Source organism: Mesoplodon densirostris, chromosome 10 (assembly GCF_025265405.1).
Source record: "Mesoplodon densirostris isolate mMesDen1 chromosome 10, mMesDen1 primary haplotype, whole genome shotgun sequence".
NCBI classification, from domain to species: domain Eukaryota; kingdom Metazoa; phylum Chordata; class Mammalia; order Artiodactyla; family Ziphiidae; genus Mesoplodon; species Mesoplodon densirostris.
The window spans coordinates 86,270,236-86,288,877 of record NC_082670.1 but is presented as its reverse complement, the minus strand read 5'-3'; the positions used below and the strand labels follow the sequence as shown (position 1 = coordinate 86,288,877).

The 18,642-nt window shown below is 40.1% G+C and overlaps 1 protein-coding gene across 2 annotated transcripts in view; it reads right to left on the bottom strand.

Annotated features, from left to right (window-relative positions):
- Positions 1 to 17,515, bottom strand: part of SLC25A26 (solute carrier family 25 member 26) — a 144,613-nt gene extending 127,098 nt beyond the window's left edge. Inside the window, exons 1-3 of one of the 2 annotated variants that reach the window (XM_060109165.1) lie at positions 17,335 to 17,515; positions 4,907 to 5,063; positions 1,663 to 1,772 (exon numbers count right to left, since the gene is read on the bottom strand). In XM_060109165.1, coding sequence (XP_059965148.1) covers positions 1,663 to 1,772; positions 4,907 to 5,063; positions 17,335 to 17,367 — 300 coding nt within the window. In that variant the 5' untranslated portion in view covers positions 17,368 to 17,515. The remainder of the gene's footprint in view (positions 1 to 1,662; positions 1,773 to 4,906; positions 5,064 to 17,334) is intronic. The other variant, XM_060109166.1, reaches the window with a different exon arrangement.
- Between the last annotated feature and the right edge of the window lie 1,127 nt (positions 17,516 to 18,642).

The following is an 18,642-nucleotide window of genomic DNA, read 5'->3' as shown; positions in this document are numbered from 1 at the left end:
GTTGGATAATTTTTTAAACACATAGGAGGGATGGACTGCCTGTGTTTTCGTCATTGCTTTCCAATTTTACTTCATTATCATCAGACACCAAATGATCTGTATGACATTATCTCTAAACTATTTATTGAAGGTTGCTTTGTGGACTACTGGGTCACACACTTTTATTAATGTTCCAAGTGTGCTTGAAAAAAATGAATAATCTTTAGCAGTTAGGTGCAGAACTCCATATATATCCATTAGACCATTCTTGCCATTGTGTTGTTCAAATCTTCTATGGTCTTAACAAGTTACCTGCCTGGTCCTAAGACTTTTACAGATAGATGTGAATAACTCCAATGAAGATAATAATTGTATTCATTTTTCATTATAATTCTGGCAACATTTTACTTTATATTTTGAGACTATGCTATTTAGTCCAGGTTCAGGTTTACTACCTCTCCCAGGAGAATTGTTCCTCATATCATTATACGGTGGTCTCCTTGTTTTTTGCTTTAAGTCTTTTTTTTTTCTTGGTCTGATATTAACATTACTATCAGCTCTCTTTCAGCTAGTCTTTCTGAATCAGTTAGGGTTGATCAGAGAAGTAGAACCACTAAGAATGATAAGAATAAGAAGTTATTACAGGGATATAAACAGTAATTGTGGGAGCTGGGTAAGCAATTTGTGTAGAACTGTTGCTTCTGCATCTAGTGCTGGGACAGAAACTTAGAAGGCATGCAATCAGGAAGGAAACATGGATGTGAAATGGGGAAGAGCAAGGACAAACTGGAACTCGCATTCTCCCTCACCAATCTCAATGACATGGGTGACCTACAGCATAAATTGGCACCCTTCACGACAGAGCCCACACAACTGACTCAAAATTTAGAGAAGCTGAAGGAGAAGACCCAGTGAGAGTTGGAGGAGCTGGAGGCTTAACTGCTGCCTGAAGCCAACAGATCAGTGATGAGGTGTATGAACTGCAACAGTGCCTGACCTCCCACCAACCTTCTGAGCATGAACACAACCGCTGCTTTACTTCCACCTTACAAATCTTGAGCAATTTTCTCTTGTAGCCAGGCTAACCTGGAACCCTCCTGGAAAGGGAGTTCTAGGAAATAGAGTTCCAGCTCAATTATGCTGACCCAACATGAAGCCACCAAAACTTGTATGGATATTTTCCTCTACCTCCATAATTTTATTCTTTCTGTATAATTATGTTTGAGGTGTGTCTCTTGTAAATAGCAGATAGCTGGATTTTTCTTTCATCCTATATAGACTGTCTTTCAACTATCATGTTTAATCCATTTAAATTTATTGGGGGCCTCCCTGGTGGCGCAAGTGGTTGAGAGTCCGCCTGCCGATGCAGGGGATACGGGTTCGTGCCCCGGTCTGGGAGGATCCCATATGCCGCGGAGCGGCTGGGCGCGTGAGCCATGGCCGCTGAGCCTGCGCGTCCGGAGCCTGCGCGTCCGGAGCCTGTGCTCCGCAACGGGGGAGGCCACAGCAGTGAGAGGCCCGCATACCGCAAAAAAAAAAAAAAAAAAAATTTATTGGGATTTATGACTTTCATAATTTAAAAAAGAACTGTCTTTTAAAAATGAAATGAAGTAATACCTGTACTGAAATTATGTGCATACTTTGCACTTCTGAAGTATTTTATACATATAACTTATTACCTACCACTTCTCCAGCAGAGGCAGCCAACATATGCTTCACAGGCATCAAATACGAAGATGAATCAGTGTGCAAAAACCACTTCACATATTCATAGGTGATAAAAAAGGCAGCAGCTGAAATTTAAAACAAATCAGTCTTTCACAAACTTTAAATATATATGTAAACTGTTAAGAGATATGTTTCTTGAAAAAAATTACAACTCTACTTATTAAATTATAACAGATAAAGATAATAATAAGTAACATAAATAAGTATAAATAATAAATATAAATACTAAAACATATTTATAAATATATATTATTTATATAATATATACATATATTATATATAATATGTACATATTTATATATTATATATGTGTGTACTTATAACTATGAATAAATATAAACAATAAAGATAAAATAATAATATGTACTATTGCCCCCCCAACCCCTTCACTCTTGCAGATTTGACTGAGCCCATGTTACATGCCTGACTTTGGACTTACAAACATGCAGATGACATGATCCCTGCCCTGAGGAAGCCTAACAGCTAACCTGGCATTTACCAGTTTGTACTGATAAGTCACTTAACACTTTTTAGTTAAGTTTTTTAGATAGGATATGAATTTCTGTGATCCAAAATATCTTTATATATGGTCATAAAATAATCAGCTACACTGATTTCTAGACAGGTTAAAATTGCAAACACATATCTTAACTAAATAAAGCATCTATTCCATAATGTTTTGTTGCCAGTTACTCAAAATAACCATGGCTACTTTTTACCACATCAACTCACTTTTACATCAAGGAAAAAATCAATTCCTGAATTAAAATTGGAAATCAAAATCTCTAAAAAGCTACCCCTATCACCATGAACTAAGCTACACAGGAAGGCTTTAAGACTTGCCACGTATTGTTAATAAAAAGATGTTCATCACTCACGTAAAAGGTGAGGAACGATAGAGAAATAAATGGCAAATTCATCTTTCGAAGGGCATTTGAACATGTCACAGTAAAGTCTGAAACACTCAGGAAAAGAGCTTGGTAGTGAAAATCAGTTCTCCACAGTTAAAGTCAACAAGCTTGTAAACACCCCTCAGTGGCTAACAAACAAACAGCAGGCCAAATGAGGCACACTGTCGCGGGATGAGTAATGACCATGCAAGCAGTTGTATATAGTTAATGCAGGTCCCAATTCCCACGTGTGATTCTTATTTAGGCTGTTCCTACTTTGGCCTACTCACTAAATGGGCTAGAATATCTCCAGTCGCATTCGGCTGTAAGTTCTACCTGCTACACATTCCACCCACCCACCCCCACCCCCCAGGAGTGAAAACAAAACAAAAAACTATGGTTTTTCTACATTCCCTTCTAAACATGGAGTAAGGGTCTTGAATACAGGTCTTTTCCTCTCTTCTTTCGACCCTCAGTCCCTTCCATACCCCCTGCACAATACGTTCTCAAAAAAGTCTACAAGCCTCTGAACGTTACACTGGTGCACTGTACTCCATCTAGAACCTTAATCAATAGCAAAAATTGTTTAAAGTGCCACGTAAAAAGTTCCAATTCACCAAAAATTTGCAGAAAGACAGAAAGGCCATTTCTGAAACGCTGGCACTTTGACTCTTTATCTAGCATCTCCCATTCAAAGATGTTCTGTGGATGGCAAAAAAAAAGAAAAGCAGGGCAAGAAGAACACCACTTTCTCAAACATACAAAAATTCAAAACCACATTCTTTATGTAAACTCCGGCTGACAAGAATCTAAACCAGCCCTGTGAGCTTAATGGAGCACCATGTACCCTGTAGACCATCACTAATACTTCATATACCAACAATTCCTATGTAATACGTGAGAGAAAAAAGAATATTTACAATGATGAGGGAGGCATCATAAGAATGGATGACCAAAAGACAGGGACTTAGTAACATATTTCTTTGCAATTCCCTAGTTCAGAGGTTCCCAAACTTGTCTGCATATTAAAATTACCTGGGGATTTTTTTTTTAGACCTCCAAAGCCCAGGCCACACCTCAGGCCAACTAAATCCGAATCTCTGGGAGTAGGACAGCAGTACTTTCATTAAAAAAAAAAAAAAAAAAAAAAACCAACTCTTCAGGTGATCAGGTGATTGCAATGCAGACAAATTTAGGAACCAAGGCGCATCTCCCACATATAGAGCTATACTTGGCATGGAGTGGGTCCTCAATAGCGACTTGCTATGATCAATTACTGAAAATTAAGACATAAAATAATTCAAGGATAACCTCAAAACAGGTGGCTGCTCTAAGGATGGCTCGGGGAGATAAACTAAAGGACCAAAAAGATTTGCTCTACAAATCTTTATGTGAATGTTGTGCTCACAGATGGATATAGATGGACATCTTAATGTCAAGTTAACAAGAAAGAATCTCTAATGAAATATACTGAGAAAAAAGAAATCAAACTCCAGAATTTAAGAATCTTCTGGAGCAGGGGTTTTGTGAGTGAGTGTATGAGTATGAGTGTGTGTGTGTGTTTGACAGTGGTGGTTTTCTGTTTGCTTGGTCTGCTTTTGAGTGCCAATCAAAGCATCAGTAAACAATTATTAAAATAAGTATCTGAAAAGAGGTGGATTAAATGAAACAGATTATACTGATTATAGAATAAAAGGGCCATAAATCACACAACTTCAAAACCAAAACAAAAGACAATGGAAAGAGGAGGTTAGTGGGAATGGGTTCCATCATCTGAGAGCAATTTAGTTAAGACAAAGATTTAATGCCTCTTAGGTTCATCTGCTCCATGAGAATCTCCAAGCTGGTTATTAAACTCAGCTTCATATCTGAATCACCTGGGAAGCTACTAAAACTCCTGATACCCAGGCAAAGACCAGACCAATTAAACTTCTCATGGAGACACAGGCATAAGTATTTTGTAAAGCTTCCCAAGAGATTCCAACGTGCAGGCAAGATTGAGAACTGCTGTAAGACATCACAATCAATGTTACAGGAACACTTTAAGGATTCTAACAAGGAGTTTTAACAACAACAAAAACCACTCATTTAAAGATTGCTCATTTTTTATTACAAATACACTAGACTGGAATCTATAGCACCAGCTGAGTCAAAAATAATGGATTAATGAATAGAAAATAAATTCAGGAGATCAACTACATCAATCATATAAGGAATTCTATATAGGGTTGGACCACATACCATTCTGAAAATAAATCCCATTATCTTGGCTTTATATAAAGCAGTGATAATACTAATATAATTTTTACCGTTAGGAAAGGATCCAATAGCAGCAGAAGGAACGCCAGCATATACTCCACGAAAACCACCAGCCTTATTAAATCCCTGGGGGCTCTGCAGCCTGGTTTTAATGGTATCCAGAGGAAATAATATCAAGTCAACACAGACACCTGCTACCCCACCAGCCTTTAAAAAAAAAAAAAAGGAAGAAAAAGGAAAAAAAAAGGTTACAATAAAATAAATTGTCATTTTGGGGATGAGGTAGTTTTTAAAGCATATTTCTTTAGGTATGGTTTTAAAGTATACCACAGACTACTTTGGTACAGCCAAAACACCTCTTACCTAACTCTACAGAAAAATAACAATTATTGTGATATATTTTCAAGTTGTAAATTTTATATTACATATTGTTTTAAAAAAAGTTTAATGATTTTTAATAATTTTAAAATAAATTTCAAACTCATTTTTAATGATTTCATAGGGTTCAAAAAAGTAAACAAACAAACCTCAGAAAGGTAAAGAGTTCAAAGTCTCCTTCCCTGTCCCTAAAAACCCAGGTAACCAGTTTTGGTTTCTTATTGTATCCTTCCCAAGTTACTTTAGGCATATACAAGCAAATATGAATATGTATTTTATTTTACCTTTTTTTTAAGTAAAAGGTGGTATGCTGCACCTTGCTTTTTTCATTTGACAATTTATCTCAGTGATCTGTCCAAACTACACCAAATGTTATATTTTTTGCCTTTTTAACTAATGAGTAGTGAATCTGCATTAAGAAAATAAATGTTCTGAGACTTACATTCTAAATGGTAATGCTCCTTGTGAATCTAGATCCATATTTTAAGAATCACACATGTAAGGATTCCTATGGTATCCTCTCTACTTTGTGTGTATTTGAAAATTCCTTGATACTTTTTAAGTGAATACATGAAGGGGAAAAAAAGAGCTAAATTCCTAGAGGACATTAAAAGCTGACCCAAACTAGTCATCTCCCAAGAGATACCATGTTGCTTTGGAGAAGCTGCACTTTAAAACCTGATTAAAAACTAAGTTTTCACCTTGTGATTACACTAAAGCATATGTAGAATATTTTAAAAACTGGTTACAGCTTAGTTAAAGCAAAAAGAGACAGAAAAATATGAACTAAGAGACTGTCAAAGAAAGGTCAACACACAAGGTCTAAAGGCATCATTTAAAGATATGAATCAACACCATTTCACAGTAAGCAGGTAGAAGAACTACAAAGAGGCAACTCTCAATACGGTTCCTACATAGTAAGTTTTAAACTGAATTGCTAACTTTTCCTATCTTTTGGATTTTGAACCATGTGAATATATTACCTATTCAAAAAGTAAAAGTAGACATTAAAAACTATATATTCCATGACAGAAAAAAAAGAATCGGTACTATTTAAACATACAGGCAGAGTTCAAAATGATCCGCTGTTTCCATCCTTTGGGTTTACAGAATGCTCAAGTGGTACAAAGGTTAGTACCTAGCAAACACCTTCTACTCTACTTGCCACTCACCATAAAACCACTGCAAGGGGCTTCCCCGGTGGCGCAGTGGTTGGGGGTCTGCCTGCCGATGCAGGGGGCACGGGTTTGTGCCCGGGTCTGGGAGGATCCCGCATGCCGCGGAGCAGCTGGGCCCATGGGCCATGGCCGCTGGGCCTGCGCGTCCGGAGCCTGTGCTCCGCGACGGGAGGGGCCACGGTGGTGAGGGGCCCGCGTACCACAAAAAAAAAAAAAACACTGCAAGACTTCATTGGAAAAATGAAATTACCCTGATGAGAAATGCAATAATGTCTATTTTTCAATTAGTTTGCATAGGTAATTATTAAAAATTAGTGTACACTAAAAAAGTACATTACCACAGGGACTTCCCTGGTGGCGTAGTGGTTAAGACTCTGCCTGCCACTTCAGGGGACAAGGGTTCGAGCCCTGGTCTGGGAAGATCCCACATGCCGCGGAGCAACTAAGCCCGTGTGCCACAACTACTGAGCCTGAGCTATAGAGCCCACGAGCCACAACTACTGAAGCCTGCGTGCCACAACTACTGAGCCTGAGCTCTAGAGCCCACGAGCCACAACTACTGAAGCTCACTCACCTAGAGCCTGTGCTCCACAACAAGAGAAGCCACCGCAGTGAGAAGCCCACACACTGCAACGAAGAGTAGCCCCCGCTCGCTGCAACTAGAGAAAAGCCCGCGCGCAGCAATGAAGAACCAATGCAGCCAAAAATAAATAAAATTTTAAAAAAAAGAAAAAGGAAAAGTAAAGTACATTACCATATACGTTAATACTATATGATCAGCCTGAAAGGCATGACAGAACCCCAAAGACCATGCGGGATACTCTGCGAATAACCTAAAAAGTTGTTACCAAAAGAACACAGAGATGTGCCAGTAAAGCACCACAAGTGGGAGTAAAAGAATGACAATGTGGGATTTCTTTCCAGATATAAAGGTGGCCTTTTCTAAGTCAAGGGAAAAAGTTCACAAGTAACGTAGCAAAGTTAAAAAGAAAAAAAAGCCAACTTTTTCAACATTCTTCTCACTTATTCTTTAAGGATTTTATAAAATTCAGTAGGTAATAAAATATTTTGCCTGCCTCTTCATTTTCTCAAAACACAAGAACTAAAATCTTGGTGAGAATGACTGATATGACTGGTTTCCTTAAAAATAGCTGCAGGGCTTCCCTGGTGGCGCAGTGGTTGAGCGTCCGCCTGCCAATGCAGGGGACACGGGTTCGTGCCCCGGTCTGGGAGGATCCCACATGCCGCGGAGCAGCTGGGCCCGTGAGCCATGGCCGCTGAGCCTGTGCGTCCGGAGCCTGTGCTCCGCAACAGGAGAGGCCACAACAGTGAGAGGCCAGCGTACCGAAAAAAAAAAAAAAAAAAAAAAAAAGCTGCACTTCATTCTAATTTTCTCTTTAATCTTAGGAGTGGGTTCAGAGAGATGCTTGCTATCTACTGCTAAATTTTAATCAATAAGCGAATTACTCTTTTAATCTATTTGGCTACTTTGCATGCATTGATTCTCCAGCCCTTCTTTCATCAGAATTCTTATCGTCTGAGAATAAAATGACCAGATTGAATCTATTTATCTAGTAAATCATGAATCAAGAGTTACTAATTGCTTCTGTGGATTTCAAACTTCTATAACTCAAATGTCACTTAAATTCATGAGACTGAAAAAAATGCTGCTAAAAGAAGATTAAGAATTACCTATGTATTCAGACACACAGCAACATATCTAAGATTTAAACAAAAACTTTAAGGAATGCTTATAATTTTTCATCAAGCCAGCATCAACTGAATTATAAGGGACTCTACCAATTTCTTTTTTTCTTTACCCTGAGAAATTTGCTTTATTTATGATCACTTATCAAAAATGTTATCAGGCAGGACTTCCCTAGCAGTCCAGCGATTAAGACTCCATGCTTCCACTGCAGGGTGCATGGGTTCGATCCCTGGTCGAGGAGCTAAGATCTTGCATGCCATGCAGTGCGGACAAAAAATCTTTAAAAATTAAAAAAAAATTTTAAAAAGGTTATCAGGCAAAGGGTTAGTTTCAAGATTTATGGTAGCTTACACTGAAAATCCTAAGTGCTAGACAAAATCCAAAGAAAGAGAACATAACCCAGATAACCAGCAAGCCTTACCATAGCATAACAATTTATTGAGACCTTGATATGATATAGATAAAATAACACAGCACCACCTTAATTTAAAAATGGAAAAAGTGCTGGCAGGCTGTAGAGAGGAAGTGTATAATTAGTGAAATTAGACCCTTTGAAATTCCTCTGGGAGTTAGAAAAAGTCAAGATTACACGAAGCTGGCAAAACAGAAAAAAACAAAGCAAAAACAAAAAAACTCACTGCTGCTCAACTACAGGACAAAATCAAACCATCCGTCTAATTTAACTAAGCAAAATCATCACAGGCCCCTGGCCTAGACCACAACTAAAAAGAACCAGGCAAAACATTAACATGGCTTCTCGGGGAAACATCCCTCCCTGACATTCTCAGTTTTTCCTCCACAACAAAGTGGCCATCTGTGACCTTAACCACCGCATTGAAGAGCTGTGGCTTCTGCTTCCTGTGATACTTGCCTTCCTCCCCCTCCACCATCCATTCTCCCCGCAGTGCTCCTTCACCCTCTACACTAACGCTGTCTGTGTAAAATACAAATTTCAATTTCATCTTGACACTCTTCAAAGTTTCCAAAAGCCCTTAGGATGAAGAACAAAATCACAGTACAGCCTACAAGGCTCTAGAAGTTCTGTCCCCCATCTATCTCTCCACCCTTAACTCCATCATTAGCCCTTTGCTGGGTACCTTCTTACCACCTTGATCTCTCTTTTCCTCCAAGTCATCTGATTTTCCTCATTTCTAGGACTGTGTCCCTAATCCCCCAGTCTAGGTTTAGACCCTTATGTTTCCACACACTGATGAGAATTCTAATTCTGTAGTTGAGCATCTGACCATTTCTTCAAAGACTGTATGTTCCACGAAACTATAAGATCCATACCTGTTTTGTTCACCAGTATGTTCCCAGCACCCAGTACGTAGTAGGCACTCAATAACTATTTGAAAAACACATGAATTTGACTATAACAAAAGTTTACTAACCATATCTTAGAAGGTACTACAAAGCAACCTAAAAAAGGTACATCAAATTTTTTTAAAATTGCAAAACACAGGACCAAGCAATTCCCAAAAGAAAAATATAAACAGCCAACAAAATTATGAAAATATGCTTCCCCATCATCAGTGATCAAATAAAAATGAAATTTTAAATTTCCCAATTACATTATAAAAGATTAAAAATATGAAAATAGTTATGGGTATTAACATAAACAAATTATTATAATCTATTGAAGGACAATTTGGCAAAATGAAAATTTTAAACTATAAAATACTTGATCCAGTTATTTTATTTTTAAACATTTCTTCCACAAAAATAAGTTCATAAATATACAAGAATGTTTACTACAGAACCGTTTCTAGCAGTAAAAAACTGGAAATAACCTAGTAAGTTGTATTATATCAGAATAACAGATTGCTACACAGCCTTTAAAAGAATGAGATTGACCTGAACTTGCTGATACAGAAACATGTTATATTCTTAAATTAATCAAATAAGCTACAGATCAATATATGCTGTATAGTCCCACCTTTCAAAGAAATGTGTATTTATTTGTCTATGCATAATTAGAAGTCTGGAACCATACACACCAAACTGTTAGAAGTTATTATCTCTGTGGAAAAACATTCGGGATGAGGAATACTTTTATTATTATCTTGTTGCCTTTTGTATTGTTCAAATTTTGCAATGAGTACTACAAACATACAAAAGTAGAGCTACTCAAATTAATATTCCCTCACCAAAAAAAACAAAAACAAAAAACAACAACCCAAATTCACTGGTCACATTTGGTATACAGTAGGCACTCAGTAAGGGGTAACTCAGAACCTCGACCCCTGGACCCTAAACTACCTGTTCAGCTTCATCTGGCACACTCCTGACCTTGAGCCTCATCCACTCTGACTACTCTGTCTCCCAAAAACATCCTGAAACTTATCAGTTCTGTGCTCCTGCTTAGGTTTTTCTCTCAGCCTGGAAGTCCCTTCCAATGCCTCTTGTCTCCTGTCTACTACAGCCAGCAGACCCCCTGCTCCCCCCGGCCATTACACACACACACACACCTGCCAAAATCCATTTCACTGTTAAGACTGTGACCAAATGCCATATCCCTCCTGAAGCCTTTCCCAGTCTCCCAGTCAGTGACCTTGACCCTCCTAAATATATAACCCAGTGCCTGGGATGGAGCAGGGCTTCCACACTTGTTTGTTGGTCTGAATCACATGGAAATGTAAGATGATGAGAAAACACTTTACGGAAAGATTCAACATTCAGAAGAAAAACTGCAGCAAATCACTCTCTGGTTGTCCCTGCTGCAGTTTGCCATAGCACTGTGACAAATGAAACCTGGTGTTACCAGCTGCTATACTTCTTGGCATTCCACAGCTCCAGTGACAGCACTGTGGTATATTCAGGGTGACTTTTCTAGAAATCCTCTGCCTTTCATCACCTCCTGACGGAAAAGACTGTGTAGGATCAGTGTTGTTTGGTAAGGCTATTCTCAGGAATACAATAATGGTTCTAGACTTTGACTTGAGTATTCTTCCATTTCTCCAGAAATTCTTTCAGATTAAATATTGCCTTAGACTACAGCTTTTGCAACAGACACGCAGACCCGGCTTCAATCTCAACTGGGTCTCCCTAGGAAAGCTATTAAACCTAGGTAAGCCCACAGTTCTTCACACATGAAATGGGAAAAATAATAGTACCTAGACTTCACAGAGTTTTTGAGAACTGAGTGAGATTAAATGAGAATTAAATACAACTACATGAGCCTGTTACATGCTTAGCAAAATGCCTGCCTCAATTGCCAATAAATATGAGTTATCATTTTTAGTGTTATGTTACTGTAAATATCCTTCCAAGTTTGCTGATGCCCTATTTCTGACAGACCAGTATTAAAAACCATGTGAAAGACGAAGAAGGACTTGACCAAAGACTGAAGATTACATTCATATATTAAACTGAACTATAAATGTATATACAAAATCGATAACTCAAGTCTTTCCTTACCAATCATGAAAGAAAAGCTTTCCTCAAATGCTGCTCCCTGGACAAGAATCACCCATGGATTCACACAACAGAAAACCAAATCACGCAACATGTGCAGGAATGATTCAGCATGAAACTCAAAAAACTGAGAAACACTACTGTTCAAATTTCTTTATGATGCTTGGATGTGAATTTATGGGTTATTTTTTTTAACCAGAATACAAAAAAAAAAAAAAGAGCAGAAGACAAAATTGTAACCATATGATTTCTGCTCTGAAAAAAATGCATAAGCACACATTAAAGTGCTCGGTAAATGGTTACTTTTTATCACCATGCATAATTACATGGTTAATTTTTGTTTTATTTTCTGTTAAATGTCTGCTCCCACTTGACTGCACACCCCTGAGGGTAGGGACCATATCTTCGAGGCTCTTGCTCTTCCCAAGTACCAGAGCAAAGGCTCACACATATGTCTGGTTAAACAGGTAACAATACCTGATGTGTGGAGGTGGAAAAACTATGGGTATAAGTTTTATCTTCCCTCTATTTGGCATTTTGTTACTTAAATTCTGTGTGTACCATTAAAATTTTAATATTTAAAACTTATATCTGAACACACAGCATTTGGTTTGGAAGTGGTACAAAAGCATATTAAGTCATTTACAGCTAAATTTCAGATTCTAAAACTTTCCCAGGACCCCCTCTTATATTGAAAGAAAAATGAGAAAGGAAAGGTAGCTCCATCTCCTCGTACTTGAAATACAGAAGAAATGCCTCCATCACGGCAGTGGTTCTCAATTGTGGCCCCAGACAATTGGTGGTCTCCAAGAGTGCCTTGCATGCTCCACTGATTGATGAAAATTGAGAATATACCTCTATCTAGGTGACTGCCTACTCAACACAAAAATGAGCAAAAAAAGGAAGACCTGCCCACTGTGACCTAAATGACAGAAAGAAACAAGTCACACAAAGCAAGCTCGAGAATGTGCAGCATAATTCCCAATCCCTTAGAGATATGGAGTTAATGCTTCATCATCATATACTAACTTCCTTGACTCCAGAAAGCAGACTAGGAAGCTGCCTTCCAGAAAAGAAAGGTAAGAGGCAAAAAAAACCCTGAAAACGTCCCTTCAACTTCATTCTTATCTTTTCTTCTGTTTTCTTACCCCACCTAAGAAGCCTTGGCAACAATCCATGCCACTGCCCTCAAGTCCCTTTCTGCCAGTGGTTCTCAGAAGGGCAGGTCCAGTGAGAAGACACAAATGTTATGAAGATGCTTTTTCAGAACCACCTCCCTTAAGTAAGAAAAATAATAATAATAATAACAATTTTTAAAAAAACAGTACAAGCAGTCCTTGCTTTGCACAGCACCGACACGCATGCATCTCAGTTGCCACAAGGAACACAAGTCCTCTAACAGGACAGTTGAATTACAGTGACCACGGTGACATTTCACAAAAATGGATAATTGAAAGAGGGAACTGGCCAACAAACATGAAAGCTGGGCAAATAAATGACAAGTGGTTAACACTGAAAGTGACATTCAAATCAAATGTAAAAGGAGTTATAAAAGAATTAGCTGTGGGAATATCAACACCGCTGTCATTGGAGAGATTCCAGACATGCAGCCAGAGGAAAATGAGTGAAGGCGAACTTATCACCATATACGGGGGAAAAGGCTGTGACGAAAAGGACAAAGATGTCCCAGAGCAAGCTGTGCCAGCAAAAATCTCCACTTGTTCTGTATTGCAAGTTATATGACTTACAAATTACTTCTGATACTTTTTTTTTTTACAAAGAAATACAATCTTAATGTTTTAAGTTACACTGTACTAAATGCTAGTTTTACTTTTTTTTCCCGTTTCCCTATACTTCCACAATCGACAGTAAGAGAGTCATTAACATTGACAAGAATTTTTAAAGGTCGTTAAATAATCATGTTTTCATCAATTATTAAGATCACTTTGCATGACGTCCACTCGCACATTCATCTTTACGGCCCCACATTACACGCAAAGGACTGCCTGCACTTCACACTGCAGAGCAGCAACACTTGCCAAAGTTCCTTCACCTGTAACCCAGTTAAAAGTAACTGAGACAGGGGTGCTTTTGGTTTCACTCAAGTAACAACCCAGATGAACTACAAGGTCGATGAAACAGCTAAGTACTGAAAGAGACAGAAGAGTCAGGCTGGAAGGAAAGAGTGGTTTGGAGGTATGTTTGTTTGTTTTGCATTGAAAAAAGTAGAAGAAAAAAGTAGGGCTACTATCAAAATTATTTCATTCCATCTTGGAGGATTTCAATAGAGCTTTTTTTTTTTTTTAAGGAATGGAATAAAGCCAGCCCTCCATATCCTGGGGTTCCGCATCGTCAGATTCAACCAAATGCAGATTCAAAATATTTGCAAAAAGAATTCCAGAAAGTTCCAAAAAGCAAAACTCGAATTTGCTGCATGCAGGCAACTATTTTCATAACATTTATATTGTATTTACAACTATTTACACAGTATTTACATTGTATTAGGTATGATAAGTAATCTAGAAATGATTTAAAGTATACAGGAGGATGTGCATAGGTTACATGCAAATAATACATTTAATATAAGGGACTTGAGCATCTGTGGATTTTGGTATCCACAGGGGACCTGGAACCAATTCCCCTTAGCTACCAAGTTTTATTTTTTTTTTTTTTTAGCTAATTGGGCCTCTCACTGTTGTGGCCTCTCCCGTTGCGGAGCACAGGCTCCGGACACGCAGGCTCAGCGGCCATGGCTCACGGGCCCAGCCACTCCACGGCATGTGGGATCCTCCCTTACCGGGGTACGAACTCGTGTCCCCTGCATCGGCAGGCGGACTCTCAACCACTGCGCCACCAGGGAAGCCCAGCTACCAAGTTTTAATTAGGCATGAACCAGATGTATACAGGTACAGTGTTGTATTTTTTCTTCCCTTTTTTTAAATCTCATAAGCACTTTCCATGTTACTATTATAGCACATACTCTTCACAAGCACTGTTACCAATGGCCCCTAAATAGTCCATGAAATGCATCTATCATCATTTACCTAACCATTCCTCTCTTATTTCATGTTTTCCTATTATCTTCACTGAGTTAAATGTTATGAACATCTTTAGGTCGCTAATACTTATTTCAAACTGCTCTCCTAAAAGCATGCACCAGTGACTGTACTCTTGGAGGGGTTTTTTCTGAATAGTCTGCTCTGTGCTCCAAAGGAAAACTTAACATGCCAGAAGCTCTCTCCTTATTCAGCTTTACAGCCCTTCAATCCTGCTCCAGAAACTTCAGGAAGGAAACAGTTAAATATCTGCTCTACGTCAGGCTCTGTACTACATCTCACTTAATCCTTAGAAGCCGAGGCTGAAGACTTCCGCAAACATGTGAAGTTGCATTCATTCACCCAACAAGTGCTGAGTGCCTACGAAGTGTCAGGCATTGGTCATACAGTAGTAAACAAAACAGAACTCCCTGAGGAGCGCTTAGCCTCCTCAAAGATGCTCCCAACCATTTAAAAAAAAAAAAAAGGGCCCCTCCATTTCCGGACTACTTCAATAATAAAACCCTCTAATGGCTTTCGTTATGCTTCATATAAAATCCAAATTCCTGGGCTTCCCTGGTGGCGCAGTGGTTGAGAGTCCGCCTGCCGATGCAGGGGACACAGGTTCGTGCCCCGGTCCGTGAAGATCCCACATGCCGTGGAGCGGCTGGGCCCGTGAGCCATGGCCGCTGAGCCTGTGCTTCCGGAGCCTGTGCTCCGCAACGGGAGAGGCCGCAGCAGTGAGAGGCCAGCGTACCGCAAAAAAATAACAATAATAATAATAAAAATAATAAGAATAAAATCCAAATTCCTTTCCACTGCCCACCAAGACTCACCTCGGCAGGCTTTGTCTAGCTCTCCAACAGCAGCCCCTGTCACACTACCCGCACCCACTAGGCCTCAGCCACCACCTTCACATACTGAACTCTTTCCACCTGAGGATTTTCTCACGTGTTGCTTGCTCCCTCTGAACTTTCCCCTCTGCTCACCAAAATGACTGGCCTCTTATCTGTTAGGTCTTAGCTTAAACGTCAGCTCCTCAGGGCCTTCCTTGGGCACTCCATCTAAAGTAGGTTTTCCAATATTATTCTCTCTCTCCCCCACCTCAGTTCATTCCTTTCACAATACTTATCATATAGCCTTGGTTTGTTTGCCATCAAATCTCCAAGGGCAATCACAGTACCAGTAGACAGAACACATGGCAGATAAACTGCAGGCTAAATGAATTCGCCGGGAGTGAGATCTAACTTCCTTGAAACTTCTACCAATCGATCCCAATTTTACCCTCTGAAACTACGAAAAAAGAAGTATGCATGTGTACCCTTCTTTAATCAAATAAATTTTAAATAAATTTTAATACAATTTTTCTTTTGTTAACTCTGACACTCACCTGTTTTTAGCAACTACTATCTCTGAAGTTGCTGACTTCAGAGATAGTCTCAAGGAGCAGTAAATGGAATCCCATGTTACACTGCTTGGAATCTGAGCTCCAACACTTACACACATGAAATGTATCTCACCTGTGTGACTTTGGACAAATTATCTAACATACTATTCCTCACTTCCCTCATTTGGAAAACTAGGATACGACTTCAATTGTTTGTCAGGCTTAAATGAGACCATGTATGTAAAGAGCTTACCCTAGTTCCCGGCAGAGCAATGTTAATTGTTACAAGTATTACTGCCATCTCACCAGCTGGACAGGAAAACGTCTTCAAAGGGGTAACATATTTCTTTGCATCTCTAAAACCTAGCTTCTACAAATATCAACAAATCCAGATTTAGAAGTGGTACAAAACCATCATTCCACCAGTCTGGGTAAGATTCCCCTTCCACATCTTTCCATACACTCTGAAACTAACCCTCATCGTCATTTATGATAACAACCATTTCACCCTTCTGCCTCCACCACCTGACCCGTGCGGCCAGGTCTATCTTGTTCACCATGTTATCTCCAACACCTGCAAAAACATTTGATAATTAAACGAAGAAAGTCCTCTAGGCCTCCATTTCTCAGGAAAAGCTTTCGAAAAAGTACTTGTCTATCTTCTGCCTCTGCGCGCTCTCCTACAATGAAAACATAGGCAGCCAATCTGTCTTCTTCACTACTGTATCTAGTATCCCCTACTGTGCCTGTCCTAAGAAAGGTTTCAAAGTATTTATTAAAGGATTTGGCGGGGGCGGGGGTGGGGGTGATGTTAAGACACGTTGATTCTCGTTGTTTTCTAAGGAATTAAACACCACTGACGTACTGGCTCAACGCGCGGCTATTTGTGCTCATCAGTATATACCCAAAGCCTAGAAAAACGCTCGGAAGCAAACTAAGCAGATTATATATAAGATGAATGAATAGATACGTCATTTTCCGAGACTGAAAAGAGATACAGCAAAATGAAACCACACTCTTGACCAGGAGGTCGGTGAGCGACTCAAGAGTTTTGTTAAATATATTTCATTCATTGCCAAGCTCTCCAGAGTATGGTTACAGTATACAATTGAAACTTTTCTTTTTCCGTTAGGTAAACCGCGGTGCGGAAGACTATGAGTCAAGTCCTCCCCTATCCCACCCCCGTCTCTTTCTGTCATTCAGGTAGGAAACTCAGAACCTTGACACGAGGCCCGGCGCGGCCCAGGAGCCCCGTGCTTCCTCCCAGACCTGGTGACCGGTGACCCGGGGATGATTCAGAGCGCAAAACCGGAAGGAGGTGCCAGGACAGGGAAGCCTCCGGCCCCCCTAGCGCCCCACTCTACCGCCCGGTACTCACCACCAGCGAGGCTGTGAACCCAGGGCGGTCCATGGCCGAATAGACTCAGTCAAGGTTATAATTCAAAGCTGAGCCGGCTCAGGTCGTGGGCCCCAGCACCGGGCGCCGCCATCTTGGAGGCGGGGTATGTAACGCCGGCACTTCCGTGACCACGCGAGGTTGAACCACAACAAGTACACAATTACACGTGCAACCGGGGAAGCTGGGCCAGAAAGAGGGCCAAGGAGGAAGGGCGGGGCCTGGAAAGTGTGGTCGAGTCAAGTCTCGCGACTCTTCTCTGCCTCCGTTTCCTACAGTTTCTGAGTGGGCCAGGTGGAGGAACTCTCGCGAGCAAACGAGCCTCGACTGGGAACCAGGCGTAGCGAGCCGGATGTTGAGGAAAGGGTGAAGCCCAAACTGAAACCCAAAAGAGGCGTGGCTATAGTGGAAGGCGGGGCCGTGGAGAGGCAGGACTAGCTTCAGCGGGCGAAACCTGTGGCTTCCAATGAGTTATTTGCATTTATCTGTTGGTTTCACCTGTAGAAATTTTGTCTCATTTTCCATAAAACAGACTCATTATCAGAAAATTATTAAATATAGAAAAACATTTCAAAAATTTCCTTACTCGAGGGCCTCCCTGGTGGCGCAGCGGTTGGGAGTCCGCCTGCCGATGCAGGGGATACGGGTTCGTGCCCCGGTCTGGGAGGATCCCATGTGCCGCGGAGCGGCTGGGCCCGTGAGCCATGGCCTGCGCGTCCGGAGCCTGTGCTGCGCAACGGGAGAGGCCACAACGGTGAGAGGCCCACATACCCCAAAAAGAAAAAAAAAAAAAAAATTTTCCTTACTCGAGAAGTCAGAAAGAGAAAGACAAATACCGTATGCTAACACATATATATGGAATTTAAGGAAAAAAAAATGTCATGAAGAATCTAGGGGTAAAACAGGAATAAAGACACAGACCTACTTGAGAATGGACTTGAGGATATGGGGAGGGGGAAGGGTAAGCTGTGACAAAGCGAGAGAGAGGCATGGACATATATACACTACCAAACGTAAGGTAGATAGCTAGTGGGAAGCAGCCGCCTAGCACAGGGAGATCAGCTCGGTACTTTGTGGCCGCCTGTAGGGGTGGGAGGGAGGGAGACGCAAGAGGGAAGGGATATGGGAACAGATGTATATGTATAACTGATTCACTTTGTTATAAAGCAGAAACTAATCTAAATAAATAAATAAATAAATAATAAAAATTAAAAAAATTTCCTTACTCGAGCTAAAAATTAATGTCCTCTACTTCTTACCAGCAGTTTTTGCACTTAATATAATTCATTT